Raw genomic sequence first — 20091 nt, forward strand, 5'->3', positions numbered from 1 at the left:
TTATGCAAACAAATTCATTTTGAATATCGAGTCAATATTCTTACATTAAAGACATAACATTCTCTAAATATAAACGGAGAAACTCGTTCGAGCTATTTTTATCGAATATGATAATAGTCACCATATTTTGCCGTCACAGCATTCACAGGGTGAGAAATAAGGAGGCAGAAAAATAATCTAAACAAATATATGACATTCCAAAGATTTAACGAAAATAGTGGACTAAAAAAATAAATGTAATATTAAGAATCGTAGGTGATTCATAAATAATTCCAAAAACCGTAGACAAAATCAGTCAAAAAAACAAAAACAACAACAAAAAATACTAAAAACATTTCTGAAAAATCTGTAAAAAAGATTAGTTAGAAATTGAAATGAAGGATAAAAACTTTTAAAAAAATTCGAATTCAGAAATTAAAACACGTATCCGGATGACGTCAATCGATCATTGTAACATTGTAAAAACAATGTAAGCGCGTAAACACAGCAAAAAGACGAATTAGAAACTAAATGAAAGTGATGGATGTGAAACTTGACGAGCAGATAACAAAAAATGCTTCACTTTTTATTAAGTTACTCATTAATTGTATAGACTATCAAGTTATATGTATTGAAATTGTGCTTACATGCTATTTTATAATACATTTTTAGAGGTGTCGGTTATAATGTTCCAAAGTATTCCCCCGGCGCGCGGGTGTGGAGGCAATAGACAATGGACGAACTGGAATAGGTCTTAACTGCTTGACATCAGTATGTGAACTGACTCGTTAGCTGTTTAGCGAAGCTCGCGGTTTGTTTACAAACAAACGTTTGAGCACTTTACGAGTGGCGGACGGATGTTTATTTGAATAGACATTCGGACAGATTAGTTGCGGGCACCGCTTCCGTGGTCAAGGGGTAGAACTGCCGACTGTCATCACGACGGTTCTAGGTTCAATCCTCGGCTTGGGATAGGTGCGAGTCTAGCGGCACTGATGAGTTGTGATACAACGAAACAGGACTGTATGTCGATGACTAAAATATATTTTATTTACATTTATATACAGACAAGGGGGAATAACTCCTTTGTCAGTTATCTCCCTTTGGTCATGGATATCATATCTCTCTCTTTCTTGATATTATAGGTTATCATTTTTATTTATTTTAGAAAATTATTATCAAAGTTATTTATATACTACAACTGAGATTTAAAACTAAGAATTGAAACATGCATTTTGTATGTTCAAGGAAATATATTAAAGAAAAAAGGGTCCTATTATTAGTTGATTATAAAGTCTTTCAGTTTGACTGGGGACTGTCTTTTCCGTGATGAGTTTCGTCTTGAAAGTTGATCAACCATTTGGGTTGCGGGTATTCCGTGGTGTTGTTTTTACAAGTATGGGCTGTACTCACTCTCAGAGTTGGACTCTTCTTCTTCATGGATTGCGTTCGGACTTACTCGTTTGAACAGAGAAGAGTTTCTGGTGACTTGGTGGTTTCTTTGAGCTGTTATCATGCTGCCCTATTTTTGTGTGACTGTGTATGGTTTAGGGTTGTACGGTGGGGACAGCTTGTTCTGTTTCCTTTGCCTGATCAAGACTTTGTCTCCTAGGCAGAGGGGTGTTGCTTTCTATTTTTGTTTTTGTCTGCATACCCTTTCATTTTCTCCTTCCCCTTCGAGTCATTTTTCATTATGTTGTCATGTACCGGCCTTAGTGCTGGTCTCTCAATGGCATTAGGTAAACCGATATTCATTTTCCTGCCAGTACAGGTTTCCAAAGGAGATATTTTTGTGGTGGTATGAGTAGTAGCTCTGTATTGCCAAAGAAAGTTACGTAATTGAGTTTTCCAGTCATTGCCTTCTACTGTGGTAGCAAGTATAATTTTTTTAAAGTACGCATAAAGCACTCCACTTCCCCATTTGCTTCAGGCCATAGAGGTGTGATTTTCCTGTGTCTAAAGCCTGACTGAATTGCAAAATCTCTGAAGTCTTGTCCCTGAAATGGGGATCATTATCAGACTTTAGAACAGTTGGGTATCCCTGTATGGCAAAAATTATGTTCAGGTGGGGAATGACTGTACTTGCTGACAATGAGGGAATTATTTCTACCTCAGGAAAGCGACTATAGTCGTCAATTGTGACTAGCAGATAGCCTCTGGATGGAAATGGGCCTGCAAAATCAATCGAAATTTCAGTTCATGGGGCAGTTGAGAGAGGGCTGGAGTGTATCGGTCCACGGTCTGTGTGTTTCGGGTTTGAGGCTTGGCAGGGAATGCAGTCACGTACGGTTTCTTCCACCAATGTGTCAATTCCAGGGAACCACACCTTTTCCCTTATCAATTGTTTTGTTTTGACGATGCCTTGGTGTGTACGGTGGGCTATTTCGATCACTCTTTTTCTCAATTTAGAGGGGATTATCAAACGGTGACTACGAAGAATTAAGCCATTGTGAATCGACAGTTCGTCCTTAAATGGGGAGAAACTCGACAGCTGGGGGGTCATTCCATCTCCAACTCATAATTGAAGTTTTCACCTTCTGCAAAAGGGGTTCAACCTCTTCATGGGTGATGGATTTGGGTATCGTGTTTTGAACCACATACATTATGTAAGCTTCTGCTGCATTATCTCTTGCTGGTATAGTCTGTGGGTGGCGACTGAGATAGTCTGCAGGGTTCAGATCGTCTTTTCCGGGTTGATAAATTAGATTATACCGATAAGGCAGGAGTTGTAGACGCCGGCGCTCGATTCTGATCGTTGTTGGCTTGAGGCTCTTCACGATCCCAAGAAGTGATCTGTGGTCGGTGGTGATGGTGAATTTCGCTCCATATAGGTATAGCTGCAAATGCTCAGCTGTATACACAACAGCCAACATTTCTCTTTCGGTCTGAGAGTATTGTTGTTCCACATCCGTGAGTGCACAACTGGCATAGCAAAGCACTTTCCCATTCTGTGTCAGAACTGCACCTAATCCGACAGGGCTTACATCTACCATAATGTTGGTATCTTCATTGGGGTCGAAATATGCCACGACTTCAGCTGCTGTTAGAATTTTCTTCAGCTTGTTTAACGTTGACTCTTCCGTTTCTGACCATCTCCATTCTGTGTCTTTCTTTGTTATTTGTCGAAGTGGTTCGGTAATTGTGGCATAGTCTGGGATGAATCTTGCCACATATTGGGTCATGCCCAGGAATGACTGAACTTCACTAACATTATTGGGTGATTTGCACTTAGTTATACCTGATATCTTTTCCGGGTCGGGTGATATTCCTCTTTCGCTGAAAACGTGTCCAAAAAAGGTTAGTTCTCGCACGGAGAAGAGACATTTTTCTTTCTTCAGCTTGGCTCCTGCACTCTGTAGACGTTCCAATGTGGCTCTCAGGATAATCTCATGTGATGTCTGGTTGCATCCGTCAACTATGATATCGTTCGATATATTTTTTACTCCTGGACTATCCCTAAGTAGATCGGCAATTGCCTTTTGAAATAATTCAGAAGCTGCATTTACTCCAAAAACTAAGCGTTTGTAGCGAAATAGTCCTACATGTGTGGCAAATGTTGTTATATATCTACTAGATTCTTCAAGCTCTAGTTGGTGGTATGCATTAGAGAAATCTAGCTTGCTGACTACTGTGGAGCCATTTAGGTAATTAAGTCATCCACGCTTGGCATTGGAGGTTTTACTCTTTGGATGGCTTCATTTGCCTTCCTCATGTCAATGCAAATGCGTACACCCCCATTTTTGGGGGGAAGCACCCCAATAGGGCTTACCTATGGAGTCCATGGTCCAGTGGCCTCTTCAGTTACGTCCAGCTCATGGAGACGCTGTAATTCTGTCTCGACATCCTTCCTCACGTGGAATGGTATTCTACCGTGTTGTTGTGCTACAGGGGTTACCGAGGAGTCGATATGGAGATTGATGGTGGCCCCGGAGATTTTCCCCATTTTGCCGTCGAACAGTGAAGGGAACTCGTCAGGAATAGGGACCATTAGATGAAATGTAAAATGAAAGGTGATCATACCTAGTGTTTCGGCACAGTGGGCACTAAGTAAGTTCTGTAGTCCAAATAGGGAACTTTCGCTGTCAATAACAAATATTTTGGCTTTGTAGGCCTTGTCTCGGAATCTGATAGTGGCATTAATGAACCCTCGGGTAGGCAGTGCTTGCCTGGATCTGTATGCAAATATGCGGATCGTCGTGTTGCGTAGGGGAGGCTTTTGTTTGAAACCGTCGTACACTCGTCCAGAAATTATATTTACACTAGCATCAGTGTCTAACAGAACATTTACGGGGAAATTGTTTACAAGAGTAGTAACTGTTGGTGCTTTAGAGGACGTCGGAAATTCGACTGAGAGTACAGATTCGTTACTGGATGTTGACGGAGATATAGGAGAATGAGTGAGACGAATCTCTCTTACAGTTTTGGCGTTGAATGCTCTCGCAAAATGGCCCATTTTGTGGCGCCTTTTACATTGTTTCCCACGTGCTGGGCAAATCGGGTGCGCTGAGGAGTACTCACAATAATAGTAAGCCTGTTGTGTGCCATATTCTTTTTCACCACTGTCCGAGTGTCATGGTATTTGCTTTGCTGTCGGTATTTAGATCGGTTGGTAACTTGGGTGTTATGGCGTCCACGATTTTGGCTGCGATTGAGTTCATGCACTTCTTTCCATTCAATGTCACTTGCTCTAGCCTCGTCCAAAATTTGCTTTAGTGACGAATTATCTCTTAATGTCTTTCTTCTAATCTTAGAAGATAGGCACCCCTGTATAATTTGAGCAAGAATCTCTTTGTCAATGTTTTCAAATTCACACATGGAAGCCAAAGTCCTCAGTCTGATGTAGTACTGGTCTAACGTTTCAACTGTGTTCTGCATGGCTAGTCGACATTTAAAGATTTCGTATGATGTGTTTTTCTGCGCTGTGAAATGGTCCGCTAGCGATGTTTTCATTACTCCATATTCATTTGGTGTCATCGAGCCATCTTCAGTGATATAAACGGCGCCTATTCCTTTTTGATCATCAGTGAAATTATCATAGATGTCGTAAATATCGTCTCCGGCATAATGTAGAAGCATTGCTTTACGTTTTTTTATCATCGTTTATATCTAAAGCAATTAATAGATTTTCAAGTTTGTCCGTCCATTTTTTTCAACGGATGCTGGCTGTGTTCTGGTCCGCGTGTACATTAAAGGATGGAAAAATGGGTAATTCACCGTTCGCCATGTTTTTTATTTTTTAACATTTCTGCCATGTGCTTCTCGGAAGACGGTTGTTTTCTCTTTTAAGTTGACAAATCTCCGAGTAGTCGTGGGTTCGTTGTTATTATATTGTAAATTCTCGTCGCCAGATATAATGTTCAAAAGTATTCCACCGGCTCGCGGGTGTGGAGGCAATAGAAAATGGACGAACTGTAATAGGTCTTAACTGCTCGACATCAGTATGTGAACTGACTCGTTAGCTGTTTATTTACATTTATATACAGACAAGGGTAAGTAACACCTTTGTGAGTTATCTCCCCTTGATCATGGATATTACATCGGTCACCAGTTTTTGGAATTTTACCTTAGGGTATTTGCAAAGAGCGAAATATTTTTGTATTATCTGCAGTCAGAGAAACTTTTCAGTGGAAAAGGTTTACAGGTTTTATAATCAAATGTGAGAAAAACGAGAGGCATGTTATATGGCAGACAAAACGATGTTCAGAAAACATAAATTCACAGATAAGATATTTTATATGTGCTTTAAATGGTAGACTACACTAATGGAAAAACATAAAATGTTCATGAATATTTTTAGAGTTCTTGTAAAAACGATGGGATTTATTAGCTGAGGAATTCAAGAAGTCAGAATCGATAAATTAAGGGTTGTGCTTTACATTAAACTACAGAATGGAATGATGAAATTGTCACCCTAAAAATGATAACATGATTTCATTTCCGTTTGATGAAAACTGGGTTTCTTTTTTGTTGCAGACCATCTTCTAGTTGGCCAGTTGCGTACAAATCCCGAGAGAGCTAGGCGTCTTCTATTATGTCTGAAAGTGACACAATGTTCAACGAGCGAGATCATAGATGCGCCGCTGTACAACGCATGCTCAACAGGACCATTGCCAGCACCATCAAATTGCCACAAATAACAGGGACGTGCACAGGGTGATGAAAACAAACTTTCCGGCCAGAATTATGGTTGTGGGGTATGACTTCAACGAGGATCACATCATGCCACCTCACATCTTCGAAGTCCGATTGAAAGTCAAATCAAAAGTGTACCTGGATCTGCTAAAGAGTGCTATAATCCCCTGGTGCAATCAGGTGGCCGCTGACGGATCCGGCCCACTAGTCAAAAGACACCCAGGAGTTCTACGACTTTGTATCCCTCCCCCGACCTGAATTGGCTGGACTAGTTCGTTTGATCATACATTGATAACATCACTAACATGACCTACCACAATACCAAAGCCTGATTGCTACCATCCGCCAAGTATTCGCCGAGCTACCATCGTGTGGAAAACGCATGCTATCAGTTCTGGACTTGTATCGAGACAGTGATGGAGGTTGAAGGCGGCTACATTCAATAGGTGTCACCTCTATTACAAAATCAAGTTACTTGAATTGATTTTTTCAGTAAAACTTTTAAAATAAAGCTGTGTTGTTTCCTTTAGGGCGGCAACTTCGTTCCACATTGTATTTTGAAAGTTATTTATACGAGTCATTATTCGTTTGTTTATTATATTAGAAAAATTGTTCAGTGATAAAAATTGAAATATTTCATTGAATATAATTTATTAGCAGACGATAAGTCAATGACTTATCCATATCTGTGCGTTGGCTAATGCTTCTGTGAGATGTTGCAGAGATATTAGCACTAAAAGAGAGGCGCACAGCGACACTAATCCGTAGACTCTGGTCAACTAGGTTCCGTTAGTTTATTGAAGGAATATGTAGCTTTTAAAAAGATTTGGATGGTTCCCAGAAAGACCATTTCAAATAAATTCAGAAAGTGTTCAGATAGGTCCAAAAATTTTCTTTTTCTTCCCGCTACACTTTGGTTCGCATCAGCGACCAGTGCAGTTCTTTCCACAATGCCGGGAAAACGGGGTATACCACCCCAGATGCGCCACATCACCCCCCCCCTCCTCGAGCACTCCCCATCGGAGGGAACACCAACCTATAAGAATGAAGAGGAGGAGAAGGCTAGGGTAGCGCCGCAGCCCATGGCGACCCAGCTAGATCCAGCTACAGGAGGGCAACCGATCCAGCCCTCGGCTCCCCAAGAGGGGCACTCCCCAGATGGGGGATTCAAGGAAGCGACGGACGAGGGAACGGGGTGCGATTTGGGTGGGACACATCCTGCGACATCCTTTCCACCTCAATCCTCATAGGTCGGAGAAAGCACTCCCGCCCAGGCTCCCCAAGAGGACAACCCCAAGATGAAAGGGACCAGGAAGGCGGCTAACGAGGGAGAGTGACACCTTTCCGAAGGACCACTCCCAACGAACCCCCCTCCACCTCAATCCTCGTCGGCCGGAGAAGACCCCACCACTCCTGCTCCCCACGAGGGCAGCCTCCCGGCAGATGAACAGAGAGAAGTTGGAGACGAGGAGGCCGAAGGCAACAATGGTGGTTCACAGCCCGTGGAACCTCCAGTCTCCCAGCCCCCATCCAGTCACCCAGCACCTACTCCCCATAAGGGCAGCTCCCCAACGCCCGAAGGGGAAGATGATGAAGACGGAGTTGCCCGTAGAACCCAAGCACTTTTCAGGGACACTTTGGAATCGCTAAAGTTTCCCGAGGGGGAATATAAGACACCTCCACCGCCCAAAGCTCCCCAAAACACTTTGACACCACCGGAAGCCCCGAAAACCATCCCACCAACAATAAAGCCCGATGGGAGAAATCCCATGACTCAATCTCCGGGCAAAAGGAAGGAAATGGGCCAGAAGACGGGCCAAAACCAGTCTACGATACCACAGGACGACTGGCCAGAGTTAGCCCCAAGCCAAAGGCCCAACAGCAGCAACAACAGAGAGGAGGATATAAAAAGACTGGTCAGGACTGAACACAGAAGCAGGAACATTCAGCTCCAGCCAGTATGCCTCGGCGGGAGGAACACCATTGTCTCAGTACTGAACGTCCTGTGCTACATGACCGGAAAGCAAGTCGGGGCCATACTGAGTCAGTACGGTGAGGTGGAGGCAGTCGCCCCAGCCCGCGGTAGACGTCTGTGTTCGAAATCCAAGCGAGGGAGGCTTGGGGCTGCCCGATCTCCTGTATCATAAGCATGCAGAGAGGTTGTCCTTCCTGAGCCGTTTGTTGTACGTAGATGTTCCATGGGTCACTGCGGTTGGAACCTCGTTTTTCAATCTCACAACCGACCTCTCGGTCGAAGCTCGGCGAAGATCGAGGGGGGAACAAACATTCTACGGCGAATGCCAGTCCACACTTAGAGCGTTGCCGGGGACTAGTGTCCTCGAACAGTCTAGGAAGAGGCTTTATTGGGAGCTAGTGGGGCGTAGCACAGAGGAACAGCTAGTCAAACGGAAGGGGATGTCGTTAGAGGAGGTCCGCTCCCAGTGGAGTTGGGCGCCGGGTTGGGACTTTCTTGCAAACTCAGAATTATCCCTTACCTGGCGATTTGTCCAGAACGTACTGCCCTCCTTGAAGAACTCAACGTGTACAATGAAGAAACCCGGGTCTACTGCCTGCGCTGCGACGAAGACATGAGGGAAACAGCCCGTCATGACTTTTTCTGCTGCAGCAAGCTCAAGATCCTCCTAGGGTACGTCAACGAGGTAACGGCTCGCATCGATGCCAAGCGCTGGCTTGAACTCGACGAGTCATATTTTGTGAAGAACATGTATCCGCCGCTGTCTAGGGAGAAAAGAATGTTTTTTCTAGCGATACTAGCAGTAGCGAGGATGGTCCTATGGTTCACATACCTCAAGCGAGTCCGCGAAGGGACATCTCTTTCGAATCGGGATCTGATCATCTACTTTAAACATCTGCTTAAAGTAAAGGTCAGATGCGATTGGAAGAGGTTGCCTCGAGTGGCCTTTGACAAGAGGTGGGTGCATGATGCTAGCTTGTGCATCCGACGAGGCGCCAAGTTTTAATTCGTGTTACCATCATAAGTATGGCACACGCGGTACTGGGTCCTACGGAGCCCATCCCGCTAGGTTAGACAAATAAATAGTAAAGAAACTCTTGACTGGTGGTACAAATGAGATCCTGCTCCCCGATTGTTTGCTTTTTTGGCACTAGAGAACCTTCCGAGGCTACCTTACCACTACCCTTCCCTATCTTTTTATTTTATCACCCCCTTGTCAAACCCTACATGAAGGTCGCCGCCTACCCCCCCCCATCTTCCCCCTTTTTTGTTTTTGACAATTATTTATTTTTCCTCCCTACACTCGATAAGAATTCTTCCCAAATCCCCCTAGGGATCTTCCTGCTTGTTTTCGGTGCCCCGGAAAACAGTAGGTGATCTAACTTTCTAGATTAGCTCAGGGAGGGACCTCACTAACAATGCACGAGGCAATTTTATTTTTTGGTGTATTTTTCTAGATTCCCCACTCCCCAACACGAACTGTTTCTCTTCCAAATTCAAGAACTTTTTATTTTCCAATGAATTGAACTTTTTCACCCCCCCCCACACACACACAAATTTTGATAATAATATAAAAAAATTACACACACAGAGACACAGAAATTGAAAATATATTCTTTTTTGCAAAAACGCTGGGGTTTTCATTAGTTAGTTTAGAGTCCACAGAGTGAATGAGGTATTGTGGTAAATGTTGCCAGTCAAGAGTAAAGTCGTCAAAGAGTCCATTTTCACTTTAGTAACAAAGACCCTGCAACACTCCCCCATCCCACTTCTTGAATGGCCTTGTGCCTAAGTTTGTTTTACAAATGTTAATTTTTTTCTTTTATTTTTTGAATTTCTCATTATCTAATTGTAAAATTTTTTCATTACGGAAATAAAGTATATAAACAATATCAAAGTGTAGTATCTGTTCCGGCAGATACTACAAGCAAAGACCACATGTGGGAGTAATCCCACATATAAGACCTTGGTCAATGTAGGGGCAACCCTTCATACCAATTGTCACTATCTAGCTCCTCTACTCCCCAGGGAGTTGGCCTCCATTTCCCCTTCACTCCTCACATTAAAAGTTGGCCTTGTGCCTAATTTGCTCGGTGGGGGAGCAAATAAATACAGCTTTTCTCTGCCTTTTGGTCAAGATCAAAGTGTAGTATCTGTTCCGGTAGATACTGCAAGCAAAGACCATATTAGACCTTGGTCAATGTAAGGGCAATCCTTCGTACCAATTGTCACTATCCAGCTCCCCTTCTCCCCGGGAGTTGTTCCCCATTTCCCCTTCATTCCTCACATTAAAAATCGGCCTTGTGCCTAATTTGCTCGGTGGGGGAGCAAATAAATACATCTTTTCTTGGCCTTTTAGCCAAGATCAAAGTGTAGTATCTGACTTACTACATGCTGTACTTATGTTTGTAAGTTTGTGATATAAAGTGGGGGATAAATTTTCTGTATTAATTTAATGTAAAATGATCAGCCACTTTACAACCAGTTAGTCTCAAAGCCATTCAAGTCATTCTCCAGATCATTTAAGTTGTTTTTGAAGAAGTCCAGTTATTTATTAAGCGTTCAAGTCATTCTTACGGTCATTCAATTCATCTTTAAGTTCATTAAAGTCATTCTAAGTCATTTATTTTTTATTTATTTAAGTCATTTCAGCCCATTTTTCGGTTATTTTAGTTTATCTTTAAGAATCCTACATTCACGCATTCATTCATTACACGAGAGCACGCGACTAATGGCTATCGGGCTTTTTTTTTTTGGACATCGGCCACTACAAATTTCTCTTGATTGTATTAAACACTGTACTTCTATATAATTTGGACAATTTAATTGGATTTGCACTAATAGTCATAGTCGAACGTAGAATAATCAAACCTAAAGTAAATTTAGGCGCACTAACGTAGGCTGTTCAATCTCCCGAAAAGGTTATTAAATTCTTATGAAAAAAAAAATCAAAAGTAAAAAGTGCAAAAAATGCAAATATATGTGCACCCTTGCACGAGCAGTTTAAATTCGTTTGGATAACAGCTGGGCTTGATTCATTCTTTTTCCGGATAGCTCTGGAACTTTGTTTTGGCACAAATTGGTTTTGAATGGATCGAATTCTCTAGAAGTACCAGTTGATTTAAAAGAAATATATTTAAATGAAATTAAACTTCTTTTACTGCCATTATAGGAAATATCAAATTGTAAATTTTTGTCAGGAAATGACATTTTTTTCCGAGGTCATTTTTGAAATGACATCCTCCTAGGACATTTTGGAAATGACACCTTTTTAAGAGAGGAGTGTTGTTGTTTTACCTTCCTAGTAAATTATAGCAAAGAACAAGGCGCAAAAGAAACACAAACTTCCTTTTTAAACAATAACAATGAATAGTATTTTATTTGTAGCAGGAACTGGCAGGTCAGGCTGCTAAAAGAGAAGAAGTTCAGTCGTCCCCGGCTGGATAGCAGTTGTATCAATTCGAGACCGTCAACGCTATAGCGAGATGTCCGGTGGACAGGGGACGAATGGGAATATGTGCTGCTAGGCTGGCGGTCCGGTTCTGACTGGCTGACATTCCCTCAAGACTTTTAGGGGGCAAATGAATCAATGCGCCCTGTTAGCTGTTAGGTCAGCCTGTGGCCGGAGAACTCATTGATTCACCAGAGATATTGTTCTCTGTAACGGCTACACCTTCCTAGGCCATTTTTGAAATCGCTTCGTCCCTGTTGACAGCAGTATGCTGCTCGTTCTTTGCAGCTCTAGCAGTTCCACTCTCTAAGTTATCATTTCCCTTTGAGAAGGAGTAAATTTATTACTAAACCACCTGTTATGCCTCTACCGGGAATTTGCAATGAAACTACCCAAGCAAATTTTGTTGGACAAACTGTTCTTCTTCTAGACCGCTGACATTTTAATCCCATTTTTCGACTCTTGTGTCACATATTCACACTGTGGGAGAAAGATAAACAATACCCACTTGATATTGACCAGGATTAACGTTGCTTAAAGTGGGAATTTAAACGACTGGCTAAATCTAAAGTTTTGTTTTATTTTACTGTTACGTCATAATAAATTATGTGACGTGATTTTCTTTTTTACTTTTTGAAATGCACAAAATTCGTCGCGTTATTATAATGATCCCAAGCGGTAAAGCGTCGTAATTGCAAACTCCTATCGCGCCAGAAATCAAGCAAAGAAACATATACGTACAATTAATTACTAACAGAAGCCATCACTCACACGCGAAAGTAGGAAATTTATTAAACATGTAATTAAATACACTCACACAAAACATTCACCCCCTTTAAAAACACAACAAAAAAAAACAAAATAAAATGACACAACGGTAAGACAAACTATAAAATATCAGATGAATTCAAATTAACTTGATTTCACCCGAGATCAGAGTTAGACACAACATCGGTTTTTAATGTGAGGAAACTCCAATCCCCCCGAAAAGGAATACTCTGGATTGGGACAAAAATAAAAAAAAATCTCAGTCTAGCAGGGTTTTCCCGTCACTGATCGATAGTAGAACTAATACTGCACTTTGATCCTAATTAAAAAAGGCTTTGGTGAGTTATATTTTTTTATCTCCTCTGTCGACTTTTAATTTTGTAATAACTTCTCATGTTTCAGAAGGCCATGTTCACGTTTCGTAATTTCGTATTTTGTTAAGTTTGGTGAGTAATAAATAAATTTCAGAAATAAACCTTTTAATGTGTAGATAGGCACAATACACGTACTCCAATCCTGTTAACTTCAGTGAGAATTATAGCCTTGGGTTAATGAACTATGACACGGACACGAAGAGTACAGTGTTATAGGAGAAACCACAGTGTATTTATACACATTGACCATGAAGTATCAGTGTGTTTTGCCATCCATAAAGGCGTGCTTATTAAATAGCGGTAAAAACGCTTTCGAACTCCAAGGGCTGAGATAATTGGGCAACAGAAATCAGCATTGAAAACCGCGTTATTGGCGAATATATATATATATATATATATATATATATATATATATATATATGTGTGTGTGTGTGTGTGTGTGTGTGTGTGTGTTGTAACGATGTTCGAATAATAGTGCATTGTTTCCAGGATTCATACCGAAAACGGTTTTGCTGGAGAAATCAAGTAACAAACACCTTGTTACATTGAATGCCAGTTTACCATAGAGAAGTATATCGTATAACGAACTTTCAGTTGGGGTAACTTTGGAATAAGTGATTATACCATATAACGAAGTTTCAGTTGAGGTAACTTTGGGATAAGAGAAGTTTCAATTAGGATAACTTTGAGATAAGACAAGTATACCATATAACGATGTTTCAGTTGGGATAACTTTGGGATAAGAGAAGTTTCAATTAGGATAACTTTGGGATAAGACAAACGTGCCATATAATGAAGTTTCAGTTGGGATAACTTTGGGATGAAGGAAGTATACCAAATAACGAAGTTTCAATTAGGATAACTTTGAGATAAGACAAGTATACCATATAATGAAGTTTCAGTTGGGATAACTTTGGGATGAAAGAAGTATACCAAATAACGAAGTTTCAATTAGGATAACTTTGCGATTAGAGAAGCATATTATATAACGAAGTTTCAGTTGGGACAACTTTGCTTCCATCAACTTGTTTTTCTTTTTGTAATCTTTCAATTTAAGTTTTCTAAACAGTCAGTGTTAGATGTACTAAGAAAGAACAATGTTTTTAAAAATGTAAAAAACACATTCAGATATTCAGTTTTGAAAAATAAATTTTAAGCAGTGATAAGAACGATAATGCAATTCTTTTCTTTCAATTTTCAGGGAATTCAACGAAAAACGTAAAAATAAAATGGGGAACTACTTTCTCCGGTTGTGCTACATTCCTGCAGATGACGATATTGAAACAGATTTCACCCAATTACCCACGATATACCAAAGAGGGAGGACGTCAATTACTCCCCCAACACTTGCTGACTTACATGTCAAGCAGAAACAGCTTGAAAATAGATACAAAGAGCAAAAGCCAAATTTTAATAAAATCAACCAAATCCCCAATTCTCTTACCAAAATTTTCCCTCACATCGATAAAGATATCCTTTCACCGCCGTCGAAATCTATCGGTGCACCGACCCCTATTTATAAAGATTACAACCGTGGAGGTATTCGCCCGTGTTTAGGTTCTTATGCAAAAGATAATTTTCCGCCGGTCCTATCACATATTGACTCAAATATTCAAATAAATATCAACAGTTCATGCATAACATTAAACGATGACCATCTCGTACAATTACATGTTTTTGATGATGTGCCAAACACAATATACAGCAATACGTCGTTTGATTCCTTCTTCGAGATTTTTCAAGAAGAGCCTAATAAACAACTAGCAAAGTGCTATCTTCAAAAAGGTGATTCCGATGACTATCAGAACGACAATGGCGATGATTATGATGATTATGAGGACAAAGATAACGATGTTTATCGCAAAAATGATGCTAATTCATTTCAAGATGATGTATTTCCTTCTATTAATGAAAACTTGCTCTTGAGCAACAAAACGGAGTCGGCAACAAATGGTGGGCATCTGGTTGACATTTTGCTACACGAATCATCGAGTAATCAAAGATTTGTAGAAAAACTTCCCCCAAATTTCGACTCTGCTGATAATCGTGTTACTTCTATCTCTTCTTCCGAACTGAATTTAGGATGGAAATGTATGTCAAAAAAGAGAGTTTCGTTTAGCCCTGTCGTCAAATTGATATCTTACCCTGGATTTTACTCAGCTTCAATGCACTGCACGGACGATTACGATTTGAGATTTGATACAGATGATCTCGAACGTTGTATATTATCATGATGGAAATTCATATTTGTTTCAACAGCATCCACTAGATGATAATTATAGTTTCAAAATTTAAATACGTTGTAATCATTTCAATAGAGTGGTGTGACACTAGCAGACTTGATGCAGGAACTCCTAAACATCGTTTGCTTGTTGGTGAGATATGCAGCTCGGCTATCTCAGCCATATAAGTGTGCTAAACTGAGACGCAGTAAAACATATATAAATTTGGCGTAGAAATCGCAGTCGGACGAGGTGGATTTACGACTGACACAGTCACAGTACTCAGTTGAGTGAACTTTTCTAGTAGTCTCAGACATGGATGATTTGTTCGCATAATATCTAGCTTAATCGAGCCAGAGGAATGATTATAAAGTATTATTATTAGTGTTGCTATTATTATTATTATTATTATTATTATTATTATTATTATTATTATTATTATTATTATTATTGTTATTATTATTATTATTATTATTATTACCATTCGGATACTATTCACATATTGGATGACATTCGCACAACGGTTCGGCTGATGTCATCACCGATCTTCCCGAGGTGCTTCCTTCAGAACTCAGAAGTCTACATAGTATTTCGAACGAAATCATAAATTTAATTCATGGAGTTAATTGTTTTTGTTGTCTCAGCCATTTTTATGTAGTTGTGTCATACTAACTACGCAAGGATAATCTTAAATGTCAGTGGTTTGGTAGCAATGGATGCAGTTTGACTGAGATACTATACAAATGTTGCTATTGGGGTCGTAAGAAATAGAAATACTGTCTCAGCCACAGTACTCGGTTGGGTAAACTTTACTCTTGATAATGAAGGTGAAACAGATTGAGAATCATGAGTTGATAGAAGATACTTAGTGTTGAAATGGAAACTCCTTCACTCGTTCCAATGCACTGAATCTGTCTTGTAACGTCACATGTTTAGCGTTTGTGTAGCAAAAACTCCCCCACTCCCTCAACCGAGATCACATGAGACCGTTTCTGTTAAATATCGCAGACGCCATCTTGGTTTTTCTTTTTCCTATCCAACGCGCATGACAGGCATATACGTGGGCGCTTCATAGGTAGACCGTTTGTATATCCGTTTTTATTTTCACCACACCCTGCTGATCTCATGATCAGAGAGATGGCAGTGAGATGCCGCTCTCTTTCGTCGGCTGCTTCATCGAAGGGGTCCTGTGCAGGTCTCTTCTCCACCTTCGCTCTCATCTGCAGTCTGAGGGTCGAAGAACACTGCCTCCCCTGAGAGGCTACTAATATCGGATTTGCTGCTTGATGAGGATAAGAATTGTGCAAACAAGAGCGATGGCCCACTGACCTCAGACCCAGATTAGCTCCCGTTGTCTAGTGGTGGTTGCAACTGTATCGCCGGCCTCAGGTTCCTAACATTACAGGGCAAACAGTCAACCATGACTGCCTCCTGGCTCACCACAGCGGTCACTCAGCCCCGTGTATATCTGGCAGTGCACCGGCTTCCCGGCGGCTTCGTCCAGACAGGATCCCCTGGTGCGTACGATCCCTGTCCTTCCTCGTTGGCGACTTCTCTGTTGGGGTAGATTCCCTTTTCTCGGACTAGGTATTGGTAGATTGCGTTTGCAGGCGCTGTTCCTGGAGAGGCGCTATTCTTCAGCGTGATGTTGTACCAATATACGGCGTCTGAGCCGGTGCACTGCTTCCTGGGCGCAATTCTTTTGATGCTGAGATGGCTCCTTTCAGCAATACAGTTGCCAGATGATATATTGCAGTCGCAGCCACATTCCCCACTACTTCAGGAACTGTTTGACCTGGCGGCTGCAGAAGGCTGGGTCATTGTCCGTCAGCACCTCTTCGGGCGTGCCTCTTTCAAAGAACACAGATGGCAGCTGGCGAATAATGTAGGAGGAGTCCTTGCGACCGAGTGGTCGCTAGACCGCGAAGCGCGTAGGTCCACAATCAATGAGGGTGAGGAAGTGATTGCCACCGTAATGTGTGATAGCCATGCCCACTCCCTGCCACGTGCCACTCATTCCCAATTGCTCTTTTTTCCACTGTATAGGGGCCGGGTCGATTAATTGACATGCCTCGCCACTTTCCCCTGCTCTCTTGACATCTGCCTTTTCTTACTACTGGGTTAACCATCTTGGCAAAATACAGTGTCCTCTTAACCCCTGGGTGTCCGCATTGCCGATGAATCTTACTGATATGATCCGCATCTATATTACACGCGACGGATGCACACGGCTGTTGCAGTGTCTCAGAACCTCCCCGGTTATCAGCCAGCGCATCTGCTCTGTACTTGCTGGCCTGATCAACATTACGTCTACGGTCAGGTTGTACTCTTTGATTGTATCGACCAGACTTGCGAGCCCCCTTCGTATCAACATCTCACTCGCTGCCCGTGTGGTTAGCCGTGCTCATTCAGTAAATGTATCGGTTATCCACCGATGAGTGCATGCAGAGTCCGTGATAATATGTAGTACCTTGACTTGCCACTGAAGCGCCAGAGTAACTCCTTTCAATGTGGAATCAAGTTCGACCAGGTTTATGTGCCTAGAATCATTCTCTGGACGAAGTCAACAGGCGTCTTCGATAATGCCATCATCAACTGCAAGGGGAACTCCACGAGCTAGTGAACTAGTGTACACCCAGACCGTGAACTCGTTCCCGAATATGCACCAGTTCCCTCGCACAGGGTCACCACTAGTCACTCTGGCCACAGTTTCCGCCAGCATGCTCAGGAGCGTGGCATCATTCACCTTATCGTCCCATCCCAATGATACGGATGTGGTACGACGTTTTATGGCCGCCACTACCACCCTGAGCCAACCACACAGGGAAGTGGCCCAGCAGCCTTCTACAACTAGAAAAAACACTCCGACGAGTTATGCTGGCTGGGACTTCCGGAACGTCACCACCTCTCCTCCAGTAGAGCCCCTCTTTGCTACCGCTCACGCGCAAGCCAAGTACGTTTGCCCTGTCTCACAGACGCTCCGGTTCCTTGCATGTCAGTCCGAAGTTCTCGAAGTGCTCTTTGACCGACTGGGCAGACATGAGGCTCTCATTTACAAAGATATCGTCGATGTAAGACGATGTTGCCTGGCGCACAGCCTAATCCTGTTGTCGGATCGCGTGCATAATTGCCATCATAATGCTTGGTGTCACGTTGAGACCGAACTCTAGCCTGGTCAGCGCTTTTTCAATGCGTATCTGCAGATAGGCACTGCGCAGGTTCAGAATTGTAACGTCTGACCCTTGCTGCCGCCGCTCCCTTAATTTGAACGCACAGACATCCGCTCCTGCGTGTACGGGTCGGCATGTTCATTAAGCTCACGGTAGTCTATGACGGGTCGGACCTTCTGTTTGCTATCTTGTAAGACGGTCATCTAGGGAATCAGTCCTCGGTGGGGGGGGCAGGCTCATCCTCCGGGTATGGAAGCAGCCAGCCATTATTTATCCAAGTCTTCAATTCTTCTTCATATTGCCTCCTAGGCCTCATTTGAGGGGGTACTGTGATAGTCAGTTCCGTAGGGATATTGGTGGTTGATCGACAGATCACTTCCAAGATACCGTACACACATTGGTTTTCCTGTCGTACTCCTAATGAAAGTCAGGGTCCTACATTCAATTTTTATTTGGAATTTTGAATTCCTTGAAAAGGACAATATAAAATTTAATAAGTCTCCAATAAGCATTTTTACACTCATTTAATGGATATTAAATTTATACTGTGATGCGTTGCAAAAAAAGTCTGATTGTGCTTAAGTTCGTCGTTGGCAAAACGTTGAATCAAAATCAATCTCATAAATTTTAGCACCAAATCTTGCTTTATGCTGTTCAACGCCTGGTGTTGTAGTCGTGTTTTATAAAGACCCAACGCGCCGGAATTATATTTCTGCCCTTTGTTAAGGGCACTCATGTAGACGTATTATTCTCTGTAAAAGCGTGTATTTCAGTTTTCATAACCGCTTTCCACTGTTGGCAATTTTCTGAATTAATTGCATCAACGAAAAATGTTTCTCAAATGTTAAAAAATAAACAGATTCTATTTTTATAAGAAGAAATGAATTCCAGCAGAACAGTCCCTGCCAGCTATGATGGCGAGAATTACAAAGAAATGACCCGTCAAGCTAACGTAGCCGACGACATATCAATCTCTTGATTTAAAGGGCATTTGTCTATAGGTTTATATTATGGTTTACACATCGATATTATGCAGGGCGTAACAGTCCTTCCAGAGACGTCCTCACGACACTCATACACTAGCAGTATCAGAAACTGATCTGAAGAATGCGTGAAAAAAATGAATAATTAGACCTCCTATCTTTACAAGCTTATAACTACTTGAAAAATGTAATTCAAACCCTAATTTTTTTTCAATTAAAGGAGCAAAGATCAAAATTAAAAAAAAATAACAGGTTTAATAGCAAATTATGCAATATTTGTTTTTTAAAATCGGTTTTCTTTAAAAAAGATTTCAAGATAATCAACAACATTTTACTTACTTTGATTATTAAAAATCGATATAAATTTAAAAAAATCACTTACCCATAAAAATACTAATGAATGTGTAGTTCCATTCTTTATTGTTCACAAATTATCCATATTTATATTTTAAATTCCATTTATTTTTTAAATAAAAGGATTTTTTAAACGACTATTTGAAAAAAGCGCCATCACACAAGCATTTATACGTTCTTATCGAAAAACCGGAAGTACCGGTTTGTCCTTGTTTAGAACTACGAATGGACAGAAGGCAATAAAAAACACACGTTCGCGTTAGCCTTGAAGAAATATGTGTCCCCATACTTTGAAAATAGTCCAATTAAACTTATAAGTTTTTGCCTAAAAAAAAAGTCGAGGAATTTTTTTCTTTTCTCAAAGAAATACATGAATTTTTGATTTAATAATTCTTTATCGAGTGAATATTTTTAAATATCTAAAATAAAAAAAATTGAATGAAATAGAAAAAATTGTCATCATCGTCCAATACTTACTAGACAATATAAGCAGAACGTAGGCTTCCAAGTAAAAAAAATCAACGTGATAAAAAAAAAGGTTTTACACTTTGGACTTTACAGGTACATTTCCAAAAACACTTCTTTTTTGTTTTAATTTACAATATATTATTTATTGATCTTTTATCTTCAATTTGTGATATATAAAACTTTGGTGAGTAAATTAATTATTAAAATTTTAATAG

The 20091-nt window shown here is 41.1% G+C and overlaps 1 protein-coding gene across 1 annotated transcript; it reads left to right on the plus strand.

Annotated features, from left to right (window-relative positions):
• Positions 1–12186: 12186 nt before the first annotated feature.
• On the plus strand, positions 12187–15569 carry LOC145267104 (uncharacterized). The gene is made up of 2 exons (XM_080123121.1): positions 12187–12643; positions 13881–15569. The coding sequence occupies exon 2, from the start codon at positions 13909–13911 to the stop codon at positions 14911–14913; it is 1005 nt and encodes a 334-aa protein (XP_079979247.1). The 5' UTR covers positions 12187–12643; positions 13881–13908; the 3' UTR covers positions 14914–15569.
• The last annotated feature ends 4522 nt before the right edge of the window (positions 15570–20091 follow it).

This window comes from Euprymna scolopes, chromosome 42, assembly GCF_053919585.1.
Source record: "Euprymna scolopes isolate OS-2025 chromosome 42, ASM5391958v1, whole genome shotgun sequence".
NCBI lineage: Eukaryota > Metazoa > Mollusca > Cephalopoda > Sepiida > Sepiolidae > Euprymna > Euprymna scolopes.